Source organism: Diceros bicornis, chromosome 24 (assembly GCF_020826845.1).
Source record: "Diceros bicornis minor isolate mBicDic1 chromosome 24, mDicBic1.mat.cur, whole genome shotgun sequence".
NCBI lineage: Eukaryota > Metazoa > Chordata > Mammalia > Perissodactyla > Rhinocerotidae > Diceros > Diceros bicornis.
The window spans coordinates 9,328,667-9,352,020 of NC_080763.1; the positions used below are offsets into that span (position 1 = coordinate 9,328,667).

At 40.5% G+C, this 23,354-nt stretch overlaps 1 protein-coding gene and 1 long non-coding RNA gene across 4 annotated transcripts in view; one reads left to right on the forward strand and one right to left on the reverse strand.

Annotated features, from left to right (window-relative positions):
- The first annotated feature begins 15 nt into the window (after nt 1–15).
- LOC131421250 (uncharacterized) lies at nt 16–13,580 on the forward strand. 2 transcript variants are annotated; one of them, XR_009223779.1, is made up of 3 exons: nt 16–74; nt 3,529–3,617; nt 13,362–13,580. It is a non-coding gene; the product is annotated as an uncharacterized LOC131421250 (long non-coding RNA). The 2 variants fall into 2 exon arrangements; XR_009223778.1 differs by lacking the exon at nt 13,362–13,580 and adding an exon at nt 5,069–5,415.
- Nucleotides 13,581–15,812: 2,232 nt separating this feature from the next.
- The window catches only part of RTN1 (reticulon 1), a 226,972-nt gene continuing 219,430 nt past the window's right edge, over nt 15,813–23,354 (reverse strand). For both annotated transcript variants that reach the window (XM_058567039.1, XM_058567040.1), the window contains 3 exons: nt 22,920–22,966; nt 22,776–22,834; nt 15,813–16,591 (listed from right to left, as the gene is read on the reverse strand). In XM_058567039.1, coding sequence (XP_058423022.1) covers nt 16,549–16,591; nt 22,776–22,834; nt 22,920–22,966 — 149 coding nt within the window. In that variant the 3' untranslated portion in view covers nt 15,813–16,548. The remainder of the gene's footprint in view (nt 16,592–22,775; nt 22,835–22,919; nt 22,967–23,354) is intronic.

Here is a 23,354-nt window from a genome sequence, read left to right on the forward strand (position 1 = left end):
AGCCAAGGCCCGCCGGTTGCCACGGGCGACGAGGACGCCGACGCCGCGAGCGCCAGTTAGTGGCCGCACTTGGGGTGGGTGCCTCCCCCCGTTCTCTCACTTTATCACAATAATTAAGCGATCCCGGAAGGATGAGTAGCTCTTTAGCCGTCCTTTCCTGCTTCTATTTCCATTTTTTTTAGTTCAGGCCTTGTACCTTCCTCGTGGACCATTGCAATCATAGTAATGACCGCTTTTGAACGCGGCTCTGTGCCAGGCGCTACAGGAGGCGCTTCATGTACAGAGCCCCTTAATCTTCACAATGGCTTTGCGAGTTAGCTTCTTTCATAATCTGTAGTTTTACAGACAACGGAACTGAGGCAGGGATGACTAAGTGAACTGCCCAGGGTTACAAGAGGACAGTTTTGGATTTAAAAGTGGAGTCTGTGTAAATCTTTCCACTATGCTACGAAACCCGTCTCTGTACTCTTCTAGAATTTTCCCTGTATCTATTCTATCACCGAATCACTGATTTTCCTCTGTCTTCCCATCAAACTGTGAGCTCTTTGAAGGCAGGGATATTATTTATTTTTCTCTGCATCTCCAAAATTCAGCCCAACGTCAGGCTCAGATGGAGTGTAACTGCTAGTTCCCCTTTCCTCTGGCTGGTTAGAGAGCAGCAAAGATGATTTAATCCTCTCCTTCTTAATTTTTCTTTACAGATGGCAAAACTGAAATCAGAGTGACATTAATAACAACAGCTATCATTCTTTGAATGCTTACTATGGTCCAGGCACTGTTCTAAATACTTTACCTACAGTAACCCATTTAACCCTCATAACACTCTTTTGAGGTAGGTATTATTTCCCACTTTGCAAATGAGGCCCAATGAAGCTCCTAGCATTGGATAGAAAGAGTGTCTTGGGGCCCACCCCGTGGCGTGGCGCAGCGGTTTAGTGCGCGTGCTCCGCTGCTAGTGGCCGGGGTCCGGATCCCGGCTCGCACCCACGCACCGCTTGTCAGGCCATGCTGTGGCGACGTCCCACATAAAGTGGAGGAAGGTGGGCACCTTAGCCCAGGGCCAGTCTTCCTCAGCAAAAAGAGGAGGATTGGCATGGATGTTAGCTCAGGGCTGATCTTCCTCACAGGAAAAAAGAAGAGAGTCTCAGTCCTTCCCCATTGTGTACTAGTAGGATCGCCCCCATTTCCACCTTCACGTTGGCTTTATGCCCAGGTCTGCAAGATGGCTATACATTAGACAAAGATTCCCTCCCCCCTGGGTTTCTCGCAGCTTCTAAAGTGCCTGTCTCATGGTCAGGCTGCCATTCTCAGCTGCAGTGACCCCATCACACAGTCATTTGTGGTAAAATGGCAGGAAGAGTGTGTCCCCGAGGTGATTCCTGATTGATAGAGCCACAAACATGGATTAATGCCTCTGATGGAATTATGCCAAACAAGGAAAGCAAGGCACCTCCGAGGAATGGCAGGCCATGTTGGTGTTTGTAATAACACCTGATTAAGAGGCCTTCTCAACTTTCTCTCTTGACTACTTGTTTTTATCCGTCATCAGCAATTTCTTGGGCCTAACAGATTTGGGTCAAATACTGGTTGCATCATTTGCTCGTGGTTTTAGTTTGGCTTAGGTAGTTAACTGGCTAGTCACCATTCTTCATCTGTTAAATGGGATTTTACATTCTAGGATTAGAAAGATTAAGCAGATTAACAATGTGCTTACCACAGAGCACGCGCTATTTCTCATCTTTTCCTTCTATTAAATGGAAACTGGAAAGCATTCCTTCTGAAATACAAATGCTAATGTCCTTTCTGACATCCTGGCCTTCCTTAAACATCTTGATCATTCAACCCTTCATGAAAATTACTGTAATTAAATCAACAGTCACTATCCCAGAGGTGGGAAACTTTTTATTTCCACGTCATTTCTGCTGGGTGGCTGACGGCCTGGAGTGCTCAGTGAGGGAGGGTTCGGAGGCTGAATCTCGGCACAGAAGGAAAGAAGTCTGCCAGGACTCCAGGACGGCATGGCCACACGTGTGTCAGCACCAGACTCATGGGTTCATGCGTTTGTTGTGTGCTTCCTGTGTGCTGGGCTTTGTGCTAGGCACCAAGCACATACAAAAGAGACCTGCAGGTGGCGCCAGGGAAGGCCTCGCTAAGGAGGAGAGACCTGGGCTGTGAGGATCCAGCCTTCCCTTGTTACTCTCTTAGTGAAGGGGAAAAAGATGAGAGAGAGAGACGGCAAAAAGAGGAAAGAGGAAGAAGAGGAGGAAGGGGAGAGGGAAGAGGTAGGAGTCTGGAGATGCCAGCTGTCTGCTCTCATGGGATCCTCCTTCCCTGGAGCCCTCCCCATTTTGGGCAGTTTTCTTTTCCCTAAAAGTTCACTTTCTCTGATCAATCCAGTCAGCATATACTGGGCTTTATTACATACCAAATACTCTCATCAGTGCTTGACTAAACACGTGGATGAGACTTGGCCCCTGTTTTCAAGAAAACAGCCTTGAAAGTGGGGGAAGAAGGCAGGTTTGGGGGCATGGGTGTAATTCCCTGCATGGTGAAGTGGGGTACCATAACTGCTGCTCACACCTGCAAGGCATTTTGTGGTTTTACAAAATATACATTTTGTAACCGCTTCTATGACTTAGTCTTTATCATAACTCTCCGGGTGATTATTATGATCATCTTATTTTTCAGAAGATCACACCAAGGTGAGAGATTCAGTGACCTTGGAGATAACCTTGGCCCAAGCCCTTAGAGTTGGACAATGGCAGAGCAGGCCTTCTGACTCCAGGTGTGGGGCACTGTCCTCTGCTGTGTGGCTATGCGACCAGGGCAGGCAGTTGGGGCTGTGATGAAGGGCGCTCTGGACTCTACAGGATGTCAGCAGAGCCATGGAGGTGTGGCCCATGAGCATGGGGTGCGTGGAGAGGAAAAGCAGGAGCCCAGACAGACATTTCGGTTGTGATTTCACTGTAAGGGGCCTTGAATTCCAAGCTAAGGAGTTTGGATTTTATGCTGCAGGCAATGCTGCTGTGAATATGTTGATGGAGAACATATTACGCTGCTCCCTGCTGGCAGCTGCTTGGTAATTCAGTTTATTTCCACCTAAGGTAACATTTTATAGTAGGATAGGATATCATTATCAGTTACAGGCATTAGGAGCTTTTTCAACGGAGCATCTGCAGAGTAATCAGAAATTAAAGTGGGCATGAAACAACTCATGCCATATTTAGCAAGAATGTCTTTTTCATTATTAAGTCATCGATGTTTTGGGTGGCATCCTTTAGAAATGATGGTTGTTCATGCTCACTTAGCATGTTTATAGACGTTTCCAGCACTCACGATGTTTGAGTAGCAGCATTTTTATTTTCCTTATTTTTTCTTATTTTAATTCATTTAATTTTTATTTTTAAAAAGTGTTTCAGATATGATGATTCATCTGAAGACGATTCAGTAAAGATCACTGGAGTAGGTAAACTCTCCATTTCATTGAAAAATCTGTCTTCCCTCTTTTTTTGTCTTTAAAAAATTTAGAAAACATCAGATAACACTGGCTGACGATTCCTTCTATAAATGGATGCAGTTGAGAATTTCCAGAGCTCATTTGGAAAATAAAAATGCAAGTAAGTCATTGCAGCTCTCAGTCCTATTCCTTGCCCCTCTCAAGGACCTTCCTCACCTGTGTCTTCCACCTGTTCCTCAGACCTCATGCCCAGTTTCTCTTATTAAATCCATGCCTTTCCTAAACCCTTCTGCCACCTTACTTCTCTGCTTCCCTTCATTACCAAACTTCTTAAAAGAGTAGTGGACATCTTGGCTATAATGCACCCCTTCACCCTGAATTCTAAATTGCCTCCTCCTCCCCCTCTAGTGTCCGTTTTTCAAGTCCCCTTCCCACACATCCCCTTTCCTGCAGAATTTGCACCATGCTCAGCCCCCCTGGGCCCCCCCCGCCCCCCTCCTTTTTTAGAAACCCACCTGCTAATTGGTTCCAAGATACCATTCGACTTTTCTCTCCCTGGCTATTCCTTCTTCTCTGGCTCCCTTGTCGTCTTCCTCCCGTTTGCTAAAAGGAGGTATTCTGCCTGGGCTCCATCCTTGATCTTCTCTTTACGCTCTCTAAACTCTTCCCTCTAATAGAGTTGAATCTGCACAAATAATTCTCAGGTTGTGTCTCCTGCCCAATCTCTCCTCTAAGCACTAATCTGGTAGACTAAACATTCTCATCTGGCTGTGCTGCCAGCACATCAAATTCAGCCTGTTCAAGATCAAAGTCCGTATTGCAGTTGGTGTCTCCGCCTATTGAAATCACACTTGTGTTGTCAGCTCATCTCAAAAGCTGTCTCATCCATAAATTCTTTCTTGATCCCAATAATCTCAGAGCCCCCAAAGCACTTTGTCCAAACTTCTCATGGATGGTAGTTATCATAGGCTGAGTGGTCTTACAGTTTTCTGTGTAATAGTCTTATTACTGAATACTTTTGTAAACTTTATGCCTCAATTTTCTCCTCCGTGAAAGGGGGCCTTTATTGTAGGGCAGTCATGAGAATTAAATAAACTAATGTAGAGTATTTATAACAATGCCTGGAACAAAATAAGCCGCTGCATAAATGTTGTCGTTCTCTCTGCACTATGAACTCCTTACAAGGATAGCATTCTGCTCCTCATTGAATCTCCTATGGCACCTAGCACAGCAATTTGCACAAAACAGATGCGTAAGATATTGTTGAAATGGATAATAGGAAAGATTCATGTATTCAGAATTTTTAAAAATATAGAGCTCAAAATCTTCTGCAGTTCCAGCTTTATCAGAAAACGAAAAATACTGGAGGAAAAAGGCAACTTCCTCAGGGTCTCTCATACCACTTTTATATCTAGGCTGGTCCAGCAAGAACTGATTTTCATAATGGTCTTACTGATTATTACTGTTACAGGACCCTGACAGAAATTTTGAACCACCAGTTTAAATTGTACACAGTTAAAGTTTGGTTCTAAGTGAAATTTATTACACCAGATGATTATTTAGTTAATGATTATTTTTACAATGGTAACTCTTATTTAACCTTGATTTCAGTTAATGAGAACTCCGGCTTCTCACTCTGCCAGATGAATGAGCTTCCAGTTGGAGAATGAATTGTCACCATGGCTCCGACTGTCATGATTTCTTTTCCTGTTGCCGTGTGGATGTGTGTCTGGTTCAGGATGAGTGTGTATGTACAATTAAGCCATGGTGTAGAGCCCGTTAAGATATGTGCATTTTCTTTCCTGCCTCAATTCCCGGCGGAGTGGTTAGGTCATGCCTGCATTTGAGCACTCCCGTCTTTAACCGCAAAGGTTAGAGCAGCAAAAGGGGTGTTTGGAAAAACAAACACCCTGTAGCTAAGCCCTTGGACCCCCTTTTGCTCTTCCAATAAACACCCATTTGTGGTTAATATGCTTTAGTGGGCTTCTCTACTAGCAATCAAATGGTCTTGCTGAGGCACCACTGCTCCTGAGCTAAAGACTGTAGGGAGAGGGCAGCGAAACACCGGGAAGGCAGTGTGGGGCAGTGGGAAGAGCCTAGGCTTCCAAATCAGACACACAGGGACCCAAGGGCTTGTTTATCACTTACTAGCTGTGTAAACTTGCACCAGTTATTTAAACATCTTTAGTTTCAGCTTCCTCATTTGGGCAATAAAAATATTAATCACGTAGGATTTAGAAATTCTGAGGATTAGAAATAATGTTTGTAAAGCACTCACCACAGTTTCTGGCTCAATGATGCTATATTATTGCTAAAAGGTTTCATTTTAATAGCCTTAAAATAAGCTATTGACTAATAAATCAAGTAGGTAAATTATATAGTAATTTGACATATTTATCCAGTCGACTAATATAATAACCAATTTAGGAATTACAGAACAAAATTAAAAACGATAAATTTTTGTAAAAAGGAAAAAAAGTAAATGCACTTTACCTAGTGAGAAACGCTATAAAGTTCAGGAGAAAGGCCAGGCTCTTGTTTTAGCACTATTCTTCCCAATGGAGGTTAAAGATTCTACTGTAAATTGGGCACCTAAATGGATTCATGCAGATAACCTAACCGAATATATTCGAGTCCCTGAAAAAGCTCCATTTATTCTGTTGGGAATATATTTTGTGGTAGCAAACATCTGAGCGTTCTCTCCCACTTAGCGGAAGCAAAGACAAGACGTGAGCTCTATGTTCTATGATGAGCTACCCATTCTATTGAGCAAAAAGGGAGACAGGATCAATTCGCCACTAAGAGATTATAGTGTGGTAAATTCCCTTGTAATTTGAGAGCACTTTAAACACATTCATTGAACACAGTGAGTACTAGAGTTTCTGGGTATTTTGATGAGTGCCATGCGAAAAAATTACAATACTGCCGATTTAAACGTGTGGTTGTCTCAGACTAGATGCATCATACGCGCTGGGCAATTTGTCCTTACAAGAGTCGACATGCTGAGGTTGCTATTTTGTACTGAACCATTAATATGTGAGTATCAGAAAGAAAATACAGATAAACTAGAAGTTTATGATGAGTGTGCCCTGGTGTGTGTGTGGGGGGGGGGGGAACCTCACCAAACTTAGTGAAACGTAATTTTTAATTTTCAAAGTAACCTTTTGAATATAGAGCCTGAAATAATTTTCTGTGATAGTTAAAAGAACAGCAAAAAGGTCCTTTACTACCTGGGCTTTCTCCCTGACAGTCTTGGAGGGCTGGCAGCCTCCTTCTCTGAGAGCCCCAGGCCTGTCAGAAGGCCCTCTGCACACAACCCTGCTTTCTCTGGTTCCAGTGATATTGGAGAGGGAACTGAGAAGGCTTGGGCCCCTCTCCTGTCAGCCTGGCCTGCCCCCAGACTCACCTCCGCTCTGCTTCTTTGTGTTGTGAGCTCTGCCCAGTGCAGGGGCACGGTGGCATCGCCCTTCAGTGCCAGGTGGGAAGGAGGCGTAGGAAGCCTTACTCTGGCTTCATCAGTAGCAGAACTGACCGCCTGATCTTCCAATTGGTTCCTTGGTCTATTTCTCAATCAACTTGCAACTTGGAGATGAGATCTGACTGAATAACAAACCCAAACCCCTGGCTTTAAGACTGATCTAGGTAATATTTGAACTAATAGTCAATTTATTTATATGTAAAATTGGGATTATAATATCTCCTTCTATAGACCCATTTTGAAGATAAAATGAAATACTATAGGTAAGGACTAAGAGATCTGTCCATGTATGATCTGAGAGAAAAGTTTTGACTTTAAAAACCCTTCAAATTACATGCTAAGTTAAACTGTAGTATTGCCAATAAAATGAAAGTAGGACTTTAGATATATCCATAGCACAAACATTAATATTTTTATTTTCTTAAACTTTGGTTATAAACAAGAGGACTGGTCAGATAAAAACATGAGAGGCAATTAGCAGAGTGTAATTCAAGTATGGGCAGTAATCTTTACAATATAAGAAAGAACTTAATTCTTAAAATGTTTCCCCGATATTTAAAAGTATTGATACTTTAAAAATATCCAGTTTGGTTAATTAGAAAATGTAATGCAACATTATTTTGAGTAAGAAGGGAACCACAGAGAGTTTAATGATTTTTAAATGCCTAGAAAATAAAACTGTAAGGAAATATAGCAAAATGTTAATGGTGATTTTCTTTGAGTAGTAGAATCTGTATCATCTAAATTTTCTGCAATTCACATATATTACTCTTGTTATTGAAAAACAATAAACAATTAAAATAACAATGTCAGAAGGAAATTAGAACAATTCTATTTATTTTTTTACATAAAAATTGCATATATTAAGGTATACAAGTGATGATTTGATATACATATACATAGTGAAATGATTACTACAGTCCAGCTAATTAACATATCTCCTCACATAGTTACCATCTGGGGAGGGGGGATGAGAGCATCTGAAATGTACTTTCTGAGCAAATTTCTGGTATTCGATATAGTATCATTAACTGTAGTCATCATGCTGTACATTAGACTTAGTCATCCTATATAACTGCAAGTTGGTACCCTTTGACCAACATCTCCCCATTTCCCCCACCTCCCTGCCCCTGGTAACCACTGTTCTCCTCTCTGCTTCTATGTATTTGACTTGTGTAGCTTTCATATATAAGGGAGGTCATGCTGTTTCTTTCTGTGTCTGGCTTATTTCACTTAGCATGAAGTCTTCCAGGTTCATCCATGTTGTTGCAAATGGTAGAATCTCCTTCTTTTTTTTAAGGCTGAATTTATATATATATACACACACACACACACACACACACACATATCACAGTTCATTATATATATCACAATTTCTTTATCCATTCATCCATGATGGACACTTAGGTTGTTTTCATATGTTGGCTATTAATAATAATGCTTCAATGACCATGGGAGTGCAGTTTTTTCTTTTTTTGTGAGGAAGATTGGCCCTGAGCTAACATCTGTTGCCAATCTTCCTCTTTTTGCTTGAGGAAGATTGGCCCTGAGCTAATATCTGTGCCAGTCTTCCTCTATTTTGTATATGGGATGCTGCCACAGCACGGCTTGATGAGTGGTGTGTAGGTCTGCACCTGGGATCCGGGCCTCTGAACCCCGGGCCGCTGAAGCAGAGCATGTGAACTTAACCACTACGACACCGGGCCGGCCCTGCAGATTTCTTCCTGAGGTACTGATTTCATTTCCTTTGGGTATATACCCAGAAGAGGGAATGCCAGATTATACAGTAGTTCTAGTTTTAGATTTTTTAGGAACTTCCAAACCGTTTTCACAGTGGCTAAACCAATTTACGTTCCCACCAACAATGTACAAGGGTTTCCTTCTCTCCACATCCTCACCAATACTTACCTTTTATTTTTTTGATGATAGCCATGCTAACAGGTGTGAGGTGATAGCTCATTGTGGTTTGATTTGCATTTCCCTGATGGTTAGTGATGTTGAGCACCTTTCACACATATGTTGGCCATCTGTATGTCTTATTTGGAAACAAATGTCTTTTCAGGAACTTTGCCCATTTTTTAAATTGTGTTGTTTGTTTTTTGCTATTGAGTTGTATGAGTTCCATATATATTTTGGATATTAACCTCTTAGCTGATATATGGTTTCCAGATATTTTCTCCCAATTCATAGGTTGCCTTTTCATTTTGTTGATGGTTTCCTTTGCTATGCAGAAGCTTTTTAGTTTGATGTAGTCCCACTTATTTATTTTTGCTTTTGTTGCCTGAGCTTTTGGTGTTATATTCACAAAGTCATTGCCAAGGCCAATGTCAAGGAGTTTTTCCCTATGTTTTCTTCTAGGATTTTTACAGTTTCAGGTCTTATGTTTAAGTTTTTAACCCATGTTGAGTTGATTTTTGTATATGGTATAAGATAAGGGTTCAGTTTCCTTCTTTTGCATGTAGATATCCAGTTTTCCCAGCATCATTTATTGAAGAGACATTCTTTCCCCTCTGTGTATTCTTGGTGCCCTTATCAAAAATTACTTGATCATATATGCTTGGGTTTATTTCTGGGTTCTCTAGTCTGGTCTATATGTCTGTTTTTATGCCAGTACCATACCGTTTGATTACTATAGCTTTGTAATATAATTTGAAATCAGTAAGTGTGATGCCTCACACTCTGTTCTTCTTTCTCAAGATTGCTTTGACTATTCAGAGTCTTTCATGGTTCCATACAGATTTTAGAATTGCTGTTTCTGTTTCTGTGAACAACGCCACTGGAATTTTGATAGGGATTGCATTGAATCTGTATATCACTTTGGGTAGTATGGACATTTTAACAACATTAATTCTTCCAATCCATGAACACCAAATATCTTTCCATTTATTTGTCTTCTTCAATTTCTTTCATCAACGTCTTGTAGTTTTCAGTGTACAGATCTTTTACTCTCTTGGTTAAATCTGTTCCTAGGTATTTTATTCCTTTTGATGCTATTGTAAATGGGATTGTTTTCTTGATTTCCTTTTTGGATCAATCAGTGTTGGTGTAAAGAAATGCAACTGATTTTTGTATGTTGATTTTGTATCCTGCAACTTTACTGTATTGGTTTATTAGTTCTAACAGGTTTGTGTGTGTGTGTGTGTGGAGTCTTTAGGGTTTTCTAAAAATAGGATCATGTCATCTGCAAACAGAGATAATTTTACTTCTTCCTTTCTGATTTGGATGCTTTACATTTCTTTTTCTTGTCTGATTGCTCCTGCTAGTACTTCCAGTATTACGTTGAATAGAAGTGGTGAGAGTAGGCATCCTTGTCTTGTATAAGATTTTAGAGGAAAAGCTTTCAGTTGTTCCCCCATTGACTATGGTGTTAGCTGTGGGCTTTTCATAAATGGCCTTTATTATGTTGAGGAAATTTCCTTTCATACCGCGTTTTGTTGAGAGTTTTTATCATGAATGGATGTTGATCTTTGTCAAATGCTTTTTCTGCATCTGAGAGGATCATGTGACTTTATCTTTCATTCTGTTAATATGGTGTCTCACATTGATTGATTTGTGTATGTTAAACCAAACTTGCATCCCAGGGATAAATCCCACTTGGTCATGGTGTATAATCCTTTTGATGATGTTGTTGAATTCAGTTTGCTAGTATTTTATTGAGGATTTTTGCATTTATATTCATCAGAAATATTGGCCTATAGTTTTGTTCTCTTGTGGTGTCTCTGTCTGGCTGTGGTATCAGGGTAATCCTGGCCTCATAAAATCAGTTTGGAAGTGTTCCCTCTACTTCTATTTTTTGAAAGAGTTTAAGAAGGATTGATATTCATTCTTGTTTGAATGTTTGGTAGAATTCAGCTGTGAAGCAATCTGGTCTTGGGCTTTTCTTTGTTGGGATGTTTTTGATTACTTCCTCAATCTCCTTATTTGTTATTGGTCTGTTCATGCTTTCTATTTCTTCTTAATGTAGTCTTTTTTGTGTGTGTGTGAGGAAGATCAGCCCTGAGCTAACATCCATGCCAATCCTCCTCTTTTTTTGCTGAGGAAGACTGGGCCTGGGCTAACATCCATGCCCATCTTCCTCCACTTTATATGGGACGCTGCCACAGCATGGCTTGACAAATGGTGGATCGGTGCACGCCCAGGATCTGAACCCAGGCCTCCAGCAGCGGAGCATGCACACTTAACCACTACACCACAGGGCCGGCCCCTGATTTAGTCTTGGTAGGTTGTATGTTTCTAGGAATTTATCCATTTCTTCTAGGCTGTCCAATTTGTTTGCATGTAATTATTCATAATAGTCCCCTATGATCCTTTTTATTTCTGAAGCATCTATTGTAATGTCTCCTCTTTCATTTCTGATTTTATTTGAGTCTTCTGTCTTTTTTCTTAGTCTAGCTAAGGGTTTGTCAATTTTGTTTATTTTTTCAAAAAACCAACTCAGGTTTGTTGATTTTTTTTACTGGTTTTATATTATCTGTTTGATTTATTTCTGCCCTGATCTTTATCATTTCCTTCCTTCTGCTAACTTCAAGTTTAGTTTGTTCTTCTTTTCTTTTCTAGTTCATTGAGGTATAAAGTTAAGTTGTTTATTTGAGATCTTTCATCTTTTTTTTTTTTTGGTGAGGAAGATTGCTCTGAGCTAACATCTGTTGCCAATCTTCCTCTTTTTTTGCTTTTGGAAGATTAGCCCTGAGCTAACATCTGTGCCAGCCTTCCTCTATTTTGTATGTGGGTTGCTGCCACAGCATGGCTTGACGAGTGGTTTAGGTCTATGCCTGGGATCTGAACCTGCGAACCTGGCCACCAAGGTGGAGCACGACGGACTTAACCACTATGCCACGGGGCCAGCCCCTCTTTCTTCTTTTTTAATGTAGGCATTTATCACTGTAAGCTTCCCTTAGTTCTGCTTTTGCTGCATTCCATAAGTTTTAGCAGTTTGTGTTTTTGTTTTCATTTGTCTCAAGGTATTTTTTAAATTCCCTTTTGATTTCCCCTTTGACCCAGTGGTTGTTCAAGAATGTATTATCTAGTTTCCATGGATTTTTGTATTTTCCCATTTTCTTGCTTTTATTCATTTCTAGTTTCATTCCATTGTGGACAGAAAAGATACATGGTATAATTTCTATCTTCCTAAATTTGTTAAGACTTGTTTTGCGACCCAACATGTGATCTATTGGGGAGAATGTTCTATGTGCACTTGAGAAAAATGTGTATTCTTCTGCTGTTGGGTAAAAAATTCTTTATATGTCTTTAGGTCCACTTGGTCTATAGTGTTGTTCAAGTCCATTGTTTCTTTATTGATCTTTTTGCTTAGACGTTCTATCCATTATTGAATGTAAGGTATTGAATTCTCCTACTATTATTGTATTGCTGTATTGCCTATTGTTATTGTATTGTCAATTTCTTCTTTCAGATATGCCAATGTTTATTTTATATACTTAGGTGCTGTAATGTTGGGTGCATTTATATTTACAATTGCTATATCTTTCTGTAATGAATTGACCCATTTATCATTATGTAACGACCTTCTTTGTCTCCAGAGACAGTTTTTGACTTAAAGTCTGCTTTACCAATGAGTTTACTACTCTATACTCTTGTGTTGCTGTTTAGTGTCCTTTCACTTCTACTTGAAAAACTTCCTTTAGCATATTAGGAAGCAATCAGAGAGAGCTAATTCCAGCAGAATTCTTTTAAAAGGCAACTGTGACCCAGGATACAAAAGAATTCATTTCAATTTACCCATCAAAGAAAATGTGGACAGCCAAACTAATTCTGTAATATTGAATGTACTGAACTAAAAAAAAATTAAAAAGAAAAAAATCATATTAAGAAGCTTGAGTATGGTGCCAATATAAAGCACTAGAGAAGCAGACTGGAGTCTGAAGCAAATGTCCCTTTTGTCTGATCAGCAGAGCTTGTTTATTCCCCAGAAACCACTACCACATTGGCTAACACCACAACACCAGTGGTGGCTCCTCTATGTCCCCACCTGCTTCTCTACACTCAGAAGAGTGCTAAAGTCCAAGTGCTCAGAGCTGCCCAATCCAACGACAACTTGGTGATTGCTGGAACCCCACAGCAGTGAAGCAAGGCCCAGCATTCAGTGACTCACAAGTTCATTTGGTTAAGGGAGGAGCTGTCCCACTGCTTCTCAGCAGTAATTCCTTATAGTGGGAAACAAGTGGAGAAACAGGTCGTGGCTCTGTATGGGAAGAAAAGTCTTCACAGTGGAGTCAGGACTGGTGTGAGGCCTGGGATGGTGTTATGGGTTGAACTGTGTCCCCCCCCAAAAGATATATTCAGGTTCCAAACAGTAGTATCTCAGAATGTGACCTTATTAGGAAATAGTGTCTTTACAGAGGCAATCAAGTTTAAGTGAAGTCATTAGGGTGGGCCCGAATCCAACATGACTAGTGTCTTTATAAAAAGGTAAAATCTGGACACAGAGGGAAGACAATGTGAAGACACACAGGGAGAAAATGGCCATGTGACTGGAGGGATGCACCTCGGGATGCAGCCAAGGAAGTCCACGCACTGCTGGCAACCACCAGAAGCTAGAAGAGGCAAGGAAGGATTCTGCCCTAGAGCTACCAGAGACAGCCTGGCCCTGCCCACACCTTGATTTCAGACTTCTAGCCTCCACAACTATGAGAGAATAAATTACTATTGTTTTAAGTCATCTAGTTTTTGGGACTTTGTTAAGGCAGCCCTAGGAAGCTAATATAGGTGGGGAAAAAGCAGAGGGTATATGAACTGTCCTCCTTCCTTTATTCCTGAAATGATCCATAAAACATACAGCAGCTTCTTCATCTATTCACCCCAGCCCCTGCATGCTTAACTCAGCCACAGGCTATAAGAATCTTCTTTTTTTTTAACAGCTTTCAGAACAACCTCACTCACTCTGGGTCCCTGGGGGCTCTGTTCTTGGTCCTTTTCTTACCTGGTTGTCGGGTCCTCACATTATTCCATCATCTCGAACATTATCTTGACTGATGCTTCCTGTAGAAGTAGGATATTATATGCCCCATGTTCCATTTGTTAAAATTCATACCTAGCATTTTGTAAGGCTGGAGTTTCCTCAGGAAACTTTCTTCACCACTGCCACCAAATGGAATTCCTCATTCAATCCTTCTAATGAGCAGCTGCTTATGAAAGGGATTCTGGGCCCATAGGAAGGAGGAAAATGCTGCAAATGCAGATATTGAGGAAAGTTAATTCTACACAATAAAGCCATTTAGGAGAAACTTTATCTCAAAGGTTGGAGACTGAAAAACATACATGAAAAAGAAACACTCTTCTGTATCTAGTTACCATAAAAAAATAGCAGGCACCAAACTAAGCTTATTGCCTTCCTTCCCCATACCAGCTCTTCTGGGCTTTCTGTCCTGAAAACTGGTATTGCATTCTCCCAATCAGCTAGCCTTAGACAGAGCTGGGGCTATGGTGAGGCCCGAGAGCTGCCTGGGGTGCAAAATTTAAGGAGGTGCTAACTCTCAGGGTTGGCCTTGGTCTTGAAACCCTACATCTAGTCAATTGCCAACTCCAATCCCATCTTCCTCCATGTCATCTCTCTTAGCTGCTCCTCTGTGCACAGTGGGCGCTGGGCATGTTGGCTAATATAAAAGATCAGGGACAGAGGACTATCTCCTTTCTGTTCTCGCTGTAGCCGCTTTAGTAGAGGCCTAGTCTTTTGACACCTGTTTGCTGTTAGTTTTGTTACAATTGTCTCCTATATTCTTCTAATCTCAGCATCACACACCTGCAGTGTGTTTATGAGACTCTCCGAGATCTCAAGAATAAAGCCCAAACTCCTTAGCATTCAAATTTCTTCCTAGTGTGGGCTCGACCCACCACTTCAGCCTTACCTGGCGCTACATTCTCACCCCAAGCACCTCACAACCCAATTCACCTTATTACTCACCATTCTCTGCATATGCCATGCACGTCCATGTCTTAGCACCTTAGTGCATGTTTTTTCTTCATACTGGGATGAACCTTCTCTGTCTGGAAAAAGCCAGATCAGGACCCAGCCCCAAAATTCACCTCCCCTGAGAATCCTTTTCTGTTACTCTAGTTTTGTAACGCAGATCTTATTTCATGCTGCCTTTTATTTAGTTAGCATTTTCACAAAGCCACCTCCCATCTCCCCCCATCTGGGCTGCTGGCCCGGTGTCCAGTTGCCCGTGTGGTCATCACACCACTTTGCACAGAAGGGTAAGTCCCTAAGTGCTTATTGAACCCAAGTACAAAACTAGTCAAAGGCAGCTTTTTGTAAGTAACTATTCCTTTCTTCTCCCACTTTTATTTCTCCCACTGCTACCACTTTCATCCACTTCTACTGCATCATCTTTGACTTTTGACTTTCACAGTGAAATAACATGCAATTGGACTCTTGCAAAAAGTGGCGAGCAATCGTTAGAAGACTTAGCTTGGTGAAGGCAGGAACTGTCATCCCTCTCATTTACAGCCCTATTCTCAGTGTTTGGCATACAGTAGGTGCTCAATAAGTAACTACCAAAAGAGTGAGTTTATAGCAATTATAATTGTTTTATGCCAGTGTTGTGTTACATATTATTATAGGAAGTTTAGGGATGGATTTATATCACTTCCAAATTTTTAAAAAACTATTTAAAATATCTGCATCAACTCCACAGAGTACATGAAAAGTGTTTTCCAGTTTTACTGCTCTTCAGTGATTCTATTAATAACCCAAAGCAGCCAGATACTGGGTTGGGGTTGGACCACGTGTCCCTGGGGACAGGGGTAAAGTGAAGCTTGGTCTCAGCCTTCGCAGCAAGTCCTGAGGAGATAGAATCTCTTAGAACTTTTGCATTTTCTGGTAAGACCACGAGAAGAGAGGGAGAAGTTTCTACACTTAGTAACATTTATTTATGCATTCAGTATCAAGTACATAAGTGCAAATATCCAGAGTCCATAATTAAGTCCATTAGGAACTACAGAGAAAGTAATACAAATTGTAATAAAGTTAACATGCTGGTACTTTTTAGTTACCATACATGTAAATCAGCCCGTCAGACCCACACAACAAAAGTACTGCGTGTTTGTTTTGGGTTTATTTGTTTATTTAATTATTTTAAGTTATACAAAACTGATTACCATAAGTACGGTCGACTGTTTTTATTTTTACGTTGTGTGTGTTGGAAAAACACTAAAACATCGGTCTACAATTCTATATATTGTTATTAAAGATTAATCCAACCAGCAACCCAAGACATATAAGCGATTTCCACTATTGCATCAGTGCACCGGGCAGGAAAGCCTAGCCTCAGGGAACATTAGAAGCTACAGAAGCATTGCAGGGGGAGAAGAACACCGAGGAAGAAAAGGTAACTTGGGCTCTCACCATCATGCAGTTTTTTTAGCAACACTAAATTAAAAACCACATCTAATACACTTTTCTCTATACTTTAGTGCTTGACACAAGTGACTCAAATATCCTAAGAGTACAGGAACAGCCTAAAAACAGCTGTTTTAAAGTTTGTCTTAAGATTATGGTACTGGGGGCAGAAAGAATCGATTTGCAGTAACCTGTAAGAACAGCGCTGTGACCACGGCAGACATTCCTGTTCGTGTCCAGGCCCCAGGGGATACCGATCTACTCAGCATGCCTTTTAGCGCCTGGGATTTTAGCCTGAATCCTAAAAAGATAATATCAAAAGGGAGTAAATCACAACTGTTATTCATGAAATCATTGTATGAGTTCATTGTATGTTGTTGCTTTAATTAGCAGTGACTAAATAGCTTACTATTCCAAAAGATGTTATAGTGAAGTACGAGTGTCTATAAACACTTCTATGCAGCAATAAGAATCAAGTGTAGTTAGATAATGAATATCGCAAGAGGGCCATATTCCTTAAATTACAACTTTTTAGATAGACAAAGATGTCGATTTATTTCAGCATTACAGAAGCTATGATATAGTTAGGGTGACCATTTATGACCCAGTCTGGGACACTTCTGAAAGAGGAGGAGGGAGATATTACTAACCACTCCAGGACAACGAGCATAAACAAGGATGGTTATAGGTAAAAGAACCTAAGGTCACCCTCAGCACAAACTACCCAGAAGTGGAATTAGAAACCTGAGTCCTAGTCCCAGCTCTGCCACTAATTAGCTGTGTGACGTAGGCCAGCTAATGAGCTTTCCTGGTCCTAGAGCATTTATTTTTAAAATGTGGGTCTAGACTAGATATCTCCAAGGCCCCTAAAATTCTGTGATTCTCACAGAGAATAATGGCAGAATTATGTTAGGGTAGGTTTACACTGGGAGCATTTAGTTAAATCACAGCTCTATGAGTTCATCATGCAGATTTTGGCTGAGACCCTCCTCTCTGCCCAGCACCCTTCCAGGTGCTGGAGCTCAGGGATCAACAGAAGAGAGAAGGTGCCTGCTCTCACGGAGCTCTCATTCTTGTAGGGGCTGAGGAGCCAGAAATAAACAAGTAGAATTAACAAGAGTTCAAATGGTGATAAATGCCGTAAAATAAGGTGGTCTGATAGGCGGTGAGCGGGCAGCGGTCAGGTGGGTGCTGCCTACTATAAATCACTGATCTGAGAAACAGATCAAAGGATGGGAAGGGGCCACCAGGCTAAGATCTGGGCATGAAGTGTCTCAGGCAGAGGGAGCAGGGAGTGCAGAGGCTCTACAGTGAGCACAAGTTTCGGAGGTGAGGAGGGTAGAGGCCAGTGTGCTTAAGGAGTGGGGAGAGGAGGTCTGAGGGGCAGGCAGTGACCAGATAGTGTTGAAACTTGTGGGTGCTGGTAAGGAATTTAGATTCTATTCTGTGTGTGGGGAAGCCACTGACAAATTTTAGGCAGGGAAGTGATCTGATTCACGTTTTAAGAAGATCATATGGTGGTTGTGTGAAAAAAAGTGGGGCAATGGGGGTGGGAGCCATCACGGAGGGAGGGAAACCTATAGCAGGCCAGGTGCCAGATGGCAATGGCCTGAGTTGTGTGGTAGATGTGGAAATGGAGAGAAATGAACAGTCTGGGCATCTAGTTCAAAGATGGAGCTGACAGGACTGCCTGCTATGGTGATGGATTGAATGTGTGGGCAAGGGAAAGAGGGAGAGTAATTGAGGAAGATCCTTTGGTTTGAGCCTGAGCATCCAGATGAATGATAATGCCATTTAGCGAGATGGCAATGACCAAAGGGAAAACAGATTCTGGGGTGAAATGGCAAGATCTGTTTGGCCATGTTGAATCTGAAATGTTTATGAGACATTTGAGAGAAAATATCAGATAATGAGATGAATAGACCTGGCACTCAGTAAATCTTTTGATTTAGACTTTATACTTCCATTAATAACATCTAACTAGACATCTAAATATAGGGCTTTGCTTTCCCTAATTTCATTTTATTGATTTCAGTTCAGCATTCTCGTTTGCTCCGATCACTTGATTCGTTTTGAATCTCGAGCGTGCCATCTTCTGAATTTGCTTTGGCTCCGAGCTGTGTGTCACCTAGAACCCAGATGAGTATATTTTATTTGTCTTCACACAGTCATCTGAGGTGATGGGGTTGAAAGTAATGAAGTCTAAGGCAGGGCCCTGTGTCACATTACTATACCCAACCCAGACAGATATTTGATAGAATAACTCAACCTTCTAGGGTCTACTATCTCAACCTTCTAGAACTATGCCAACTGTGTTATCATCTGGACCACACATCTCCATTTTCTCCTCAAGGACACCAGGAAGACTTGTTGAGTCACCCACTAGAATGAGAATGGCTAAAGCAGGCCATATGGTCTCTCAGTTTAGTGATCATAGAACAATCTATGATGAGTATTTACCTATAATTTTACTAATTCATTCTAGAATTTTGCTTGAAAGTAGGCATTCAATTAGTCAAAAGGTAATTTCTAGAATCTGTTCTTCTCATTTGACAGTCAGGACAGTTCTGCCCAATTTCAGTTTTCAGGATGTTCTTCATTCTCCAAGATTTATCAAAGATCACCAAGAGATCTTCCAGGTAAAATCGCAGGCTATTTTGTCATCATAGAATATATGTCACCAGTCATGGCGAGTTGTATTCACCTGAGGCAGTTTTCTTATTATGTTCTCACTTAAAGCTTTAATTTCCCCTACAATATTTATTTTACCTTTTGAAATTTGACACACTTTTCCCTTGTTTTCAAAACTCTAAGAAGGGTTAGTAGGTGTTATTAGCCCCATTTTAGAGGTGGAAAACTGAGACACAGAAAGGTTAAATGACTGGACAGGGTCATCCTTCCACTCAGTATGGAGGAGGGAGTGGCACTGAGGTCTCCTGACCCAGCCTAGGATTGTCCTCCACACCCCCTTGAACCCATCTCTAAGCAGAAAGAGGATGAAGATGATGATGATATCCGATATATATTGAGTGCTTCCTTTATCCAAGTAAAAGTACTTTACAGACTCATTTAACTCATTTAATCTCTAAACCTGATGAGGTAAGTATTAACATTCCCAATGTGCAGATAAGGAAACAGGCTCAGAGAGTCAAATAACATTTATGATGAGCTCGTATAGCTAAAAATGCCAGAAATGAACTCAAACTGGTCTGATTCCAAAGATCATGTTCTTAACTGTCTTTCTAAAATGATGTGAGTTCTTTTGCTGAATTTATTCTAACATGGAGTCAGAATTTCAGAAGTTGAAGGAGACTTAGAGTTAAGATCCCACCAAGAAATTTTCTTCAAAATTTAGTGTCAGGCCAAACAGGTTCTCTTGAAGAACTGCTGTTTCTTCCTTTCTGATATAAGAACTGTATAACTTAGTTTCTCTTTTTGTTCTAGCTACCAAGAAACTCAGAGCCAAATCTGAATGAAGCTCAATTACAGAAACCACATTTGTCCTCATGGTTAATATGTTTTCTCTCAATTCCTTTTCACAGCCTTGAGTTCCAATTTTAATTCAACAACTACACTGCATACATATGTTCATACATTGTATGTTCTGTGCCATCTCCTTTCACTCCATTTTAACAGGACTATACCCTTATCACTTCTGTTTGAATTATGACAGGCTCTTAGCTGATCACCACATCTCTACTCTCCTCTCCAATTCTCCTCCCACTAGACTGTCAGAGCAATCTGTGCAAAACACAAGTCTGATTGCATCAATTCCCTGCATAAAACCATCAAGGGCTGCCCATTGCCCATTGGGTCAGAGTCATAACTCTTTAGAGCATTCAACACTTGACCTCAGCCTCAGCCTCTCTTCTTAGACTCTTTCTAGTTGACCTTTCCACTTATTTAAGCTTTAGACACAATGGTTGACTCATTGCTTCCCGAACATGACCTACATTTTCATGCTTCTGTGTTTGCTTATTTCTCCTTCTTGCAATGTCTTTCCCCTCATCATCCACCTGATGAATGTTTACCCATCCTTCAGGGCTGCTATAGATGGAATGTTTGTGGCTCCCCCAAACTCATATGTTGAAACCTAATCCACAATGCATCGGTATTAGGAGGTGGGGCCTTTGGGAGGTGATTAGGTCATGAGGGTGCAGCCTTCATGAATGGGATTAGTGGCCTATAAAAGAGACCCCAGAGAGTTCCCTTCCACTTCCACCATGTGAGGACACAGAGAGAAGTCTGCACCCTGAAAGAGAGCTCTCACCAGAATTTGACCATGCTGGCACCCTGATCTCAGACTTCTAGCCTCTAGAACTGTGAGAAATAAATTTCTGTTGTTTGTAAGTCACCCTGTACTTACAAACGTACAAAGAAAGTACTACGGTACTTCGTTATAGCAACCTGAACTAAGATGGGGTCCTCATTTTAGTGGCTTTCCATTATCCCCTCCAGGTAGGAACAGTTGTTTCCTTATTTCTCTGACCTTAATATTTATAGAACTCTACTGTATTTCTTATATTGCCTGATAGTTATTTCTCTACAGTTCTGTCTGCACGGATAGGTCTGAGAGCTCTGCTAGGGCTCAGATCATCTCATCCACATTTATACCCCCTGTGCCTGTTACAAGCAGTACCCAGGACATAACAGGTACATCTCCTTTTGAAACCAACCAACCAATCAACCAGATAAAAAAATTAATAGATGTGATTTATTCTAGATTCCCAAACTAAGCAGTGGACAACTTAGGACTAGAACTTCTATCTTCCAGTTTTCAAGCTCCTGTTCTGGTGTTCTTTGCTGTGGTTCCTGAACACAGTTCTAACTGCCAAAAAGTCACCTGAGGAGTTCATTAAAATAGATTCCAGGTCCCCAAGCCTAAAATTCTAATTCTATAGGTCTGTTATAAGAATCCGGAGATTAGTATTTTTAACAGGGTTCCCCAGGTTTGGGCACCACCAAGTTTCATACTATAACATGCTCCCATTTCTTAATACAAAACAATAAATATTTATCCTTAATTTGTTGATTTTCATTAGGTATTGGTTGCATTTGGGTCCAAGCTGATAACTTCAGGCATTTTGAAATGTGCTGTAGATCTGATACAGATCCAAATTCACCATGAATTTAAGAGGAAGAATATAAACAGCACGTAGTAAAAAACAAAATCTTTATCTCCTTCAGGAGAGAACTGTAACTGATGAAATGCAAATCTAATAGCAGAGGAACTTTAATTTAAAGTGGTTGTTTTTCAGGGCCGGCCTCGTGGCTTTGCGGTTAAGTGCTCATGCTCCGCTACTGGTGGCCCGGGGTTCGGATCCCGGGCGCGCACCCACGCACGGCTTCTCCAGCCATGCTGGGGCCGCGTCCCACATACAGCAACTAGAAGGATGTGTAACTATGACATGCAACTATCCACTGGGGCTTTGGGGGGGGGGGGGAAAGGAGGAGAATTGGCAATAGATGTTGGCTCAGAGGCGGTCTTCCTCAGCAAAATAAAGAGGAGGATTGGCATGGATGTTGGCTCACTGATCTTCCTCACCAAAAAAAAAAAAATAAAAGTGGTTGTTTTTCTTATCTGTTTTGTCTTATACGTCTTTGTCTAAAATACTTCACTTTAATTCTGACCATCACCTAGGTCCAGCCACATGATTCTAAGATTACTAGAGGGAGTTCATGTGGACAAAGTCTAGTCCTTTTGTGACGTTTACTTGTAGTTGAAGCCTAGGTCAGCTTTTGATTAAAACAAGATTTTGAATAATAATGACAACATAAAAACTATCATTTTAGATGGAGACATATCTAAAAATACTAATTTAAGAATTAAGGCAAACTAAGTTTAATGACCATGATAGCTGTAGATACTTACAACTAGAATCCTTATCTCCTAATACACAAAGTAGCCATAAAGTAGAATCTATTTAAGACTCAGGTTTAAAAAGCAATGGTGTTAATTAAATAAGCAAACAAACACACACACTTGTTGAGTTAAAATGGTGTAATTTAAAATGTAACAAAAGTTTTAAGGATTTTTTTTAATTTTTAAAAATAATTTCAACAGTTTAGGAAATCAATATTTATTATTTAAAAGATTGAAAATGTTTGTTAATTTGTTTTTATTTCAATTAAACTGTACAAATTAATTTTACTTCTCTGAGTCAAGCTTCCTTCTTTCCTCCACCCCATCTTGTTCTTGAACATGAGCCCATCCCCAAACAGAGCTTAACACCATTCATTCACTAAAACTCACTCATCATGGTACCTGAAGTAAACTACTGAAAGTTTTGTTTAACTGAGAGTTTTTACCTTCATACTTATTTTCTGAAATAATATAATTAGGAAGTGCATGAATATATGACTCAAATAAGTGAATGATCATAAACCAACCTATTATTTTTTATCCTTTTATTACCCCTACCTAATCCACTCAAATGCCGGCTTAAGACCGTCTCTCTTTTTATGAATTGCACTATGTAACTTACTTTGCCACGACAGCGTTTATGTGAGTCCTCACAAGTCCCAGATATTGGTCAATCTGTGCCTACAAAGAGAAGGAAATCAGGAGCACGTCTAAAGGTCACGAGGTCAAAATTGAACGTGAACGTCTGACATCACATAGAACTTACCTGGTGCTTAACATACACTACAGGTAGCGTAAACATTGAAACCACAGCTGGGATGAAAAACAAATACAGTATTAAAATTCTGAAAGTTATGAGTGAGAATAAGCTTATAGATACATTTTTATATAATTATGTGATATTATAGCTTTATTTATATTATAATAGCCAGCATTCTAGCTAGAAGATGGCAGGGCATTTCATAAGGAAAATGAAGGGATGCTGAGCACTTTACAGATAGTAAGTCATTAATCCCAGAATGAGGGTGGACTGTGCTCTCCCGGGATGAAAATGAATTTCTGTCCATAACTATCATTGTAAACAGAAGCCAAATAAAAGCAGTTGTGGTTGAAGGAAAAAAAAATCAACTTTAAACTAAGAAATTCATCAGTAATGTGTAATATATATTATACTCTTTAATTGAACTATGACGGTCAGGGA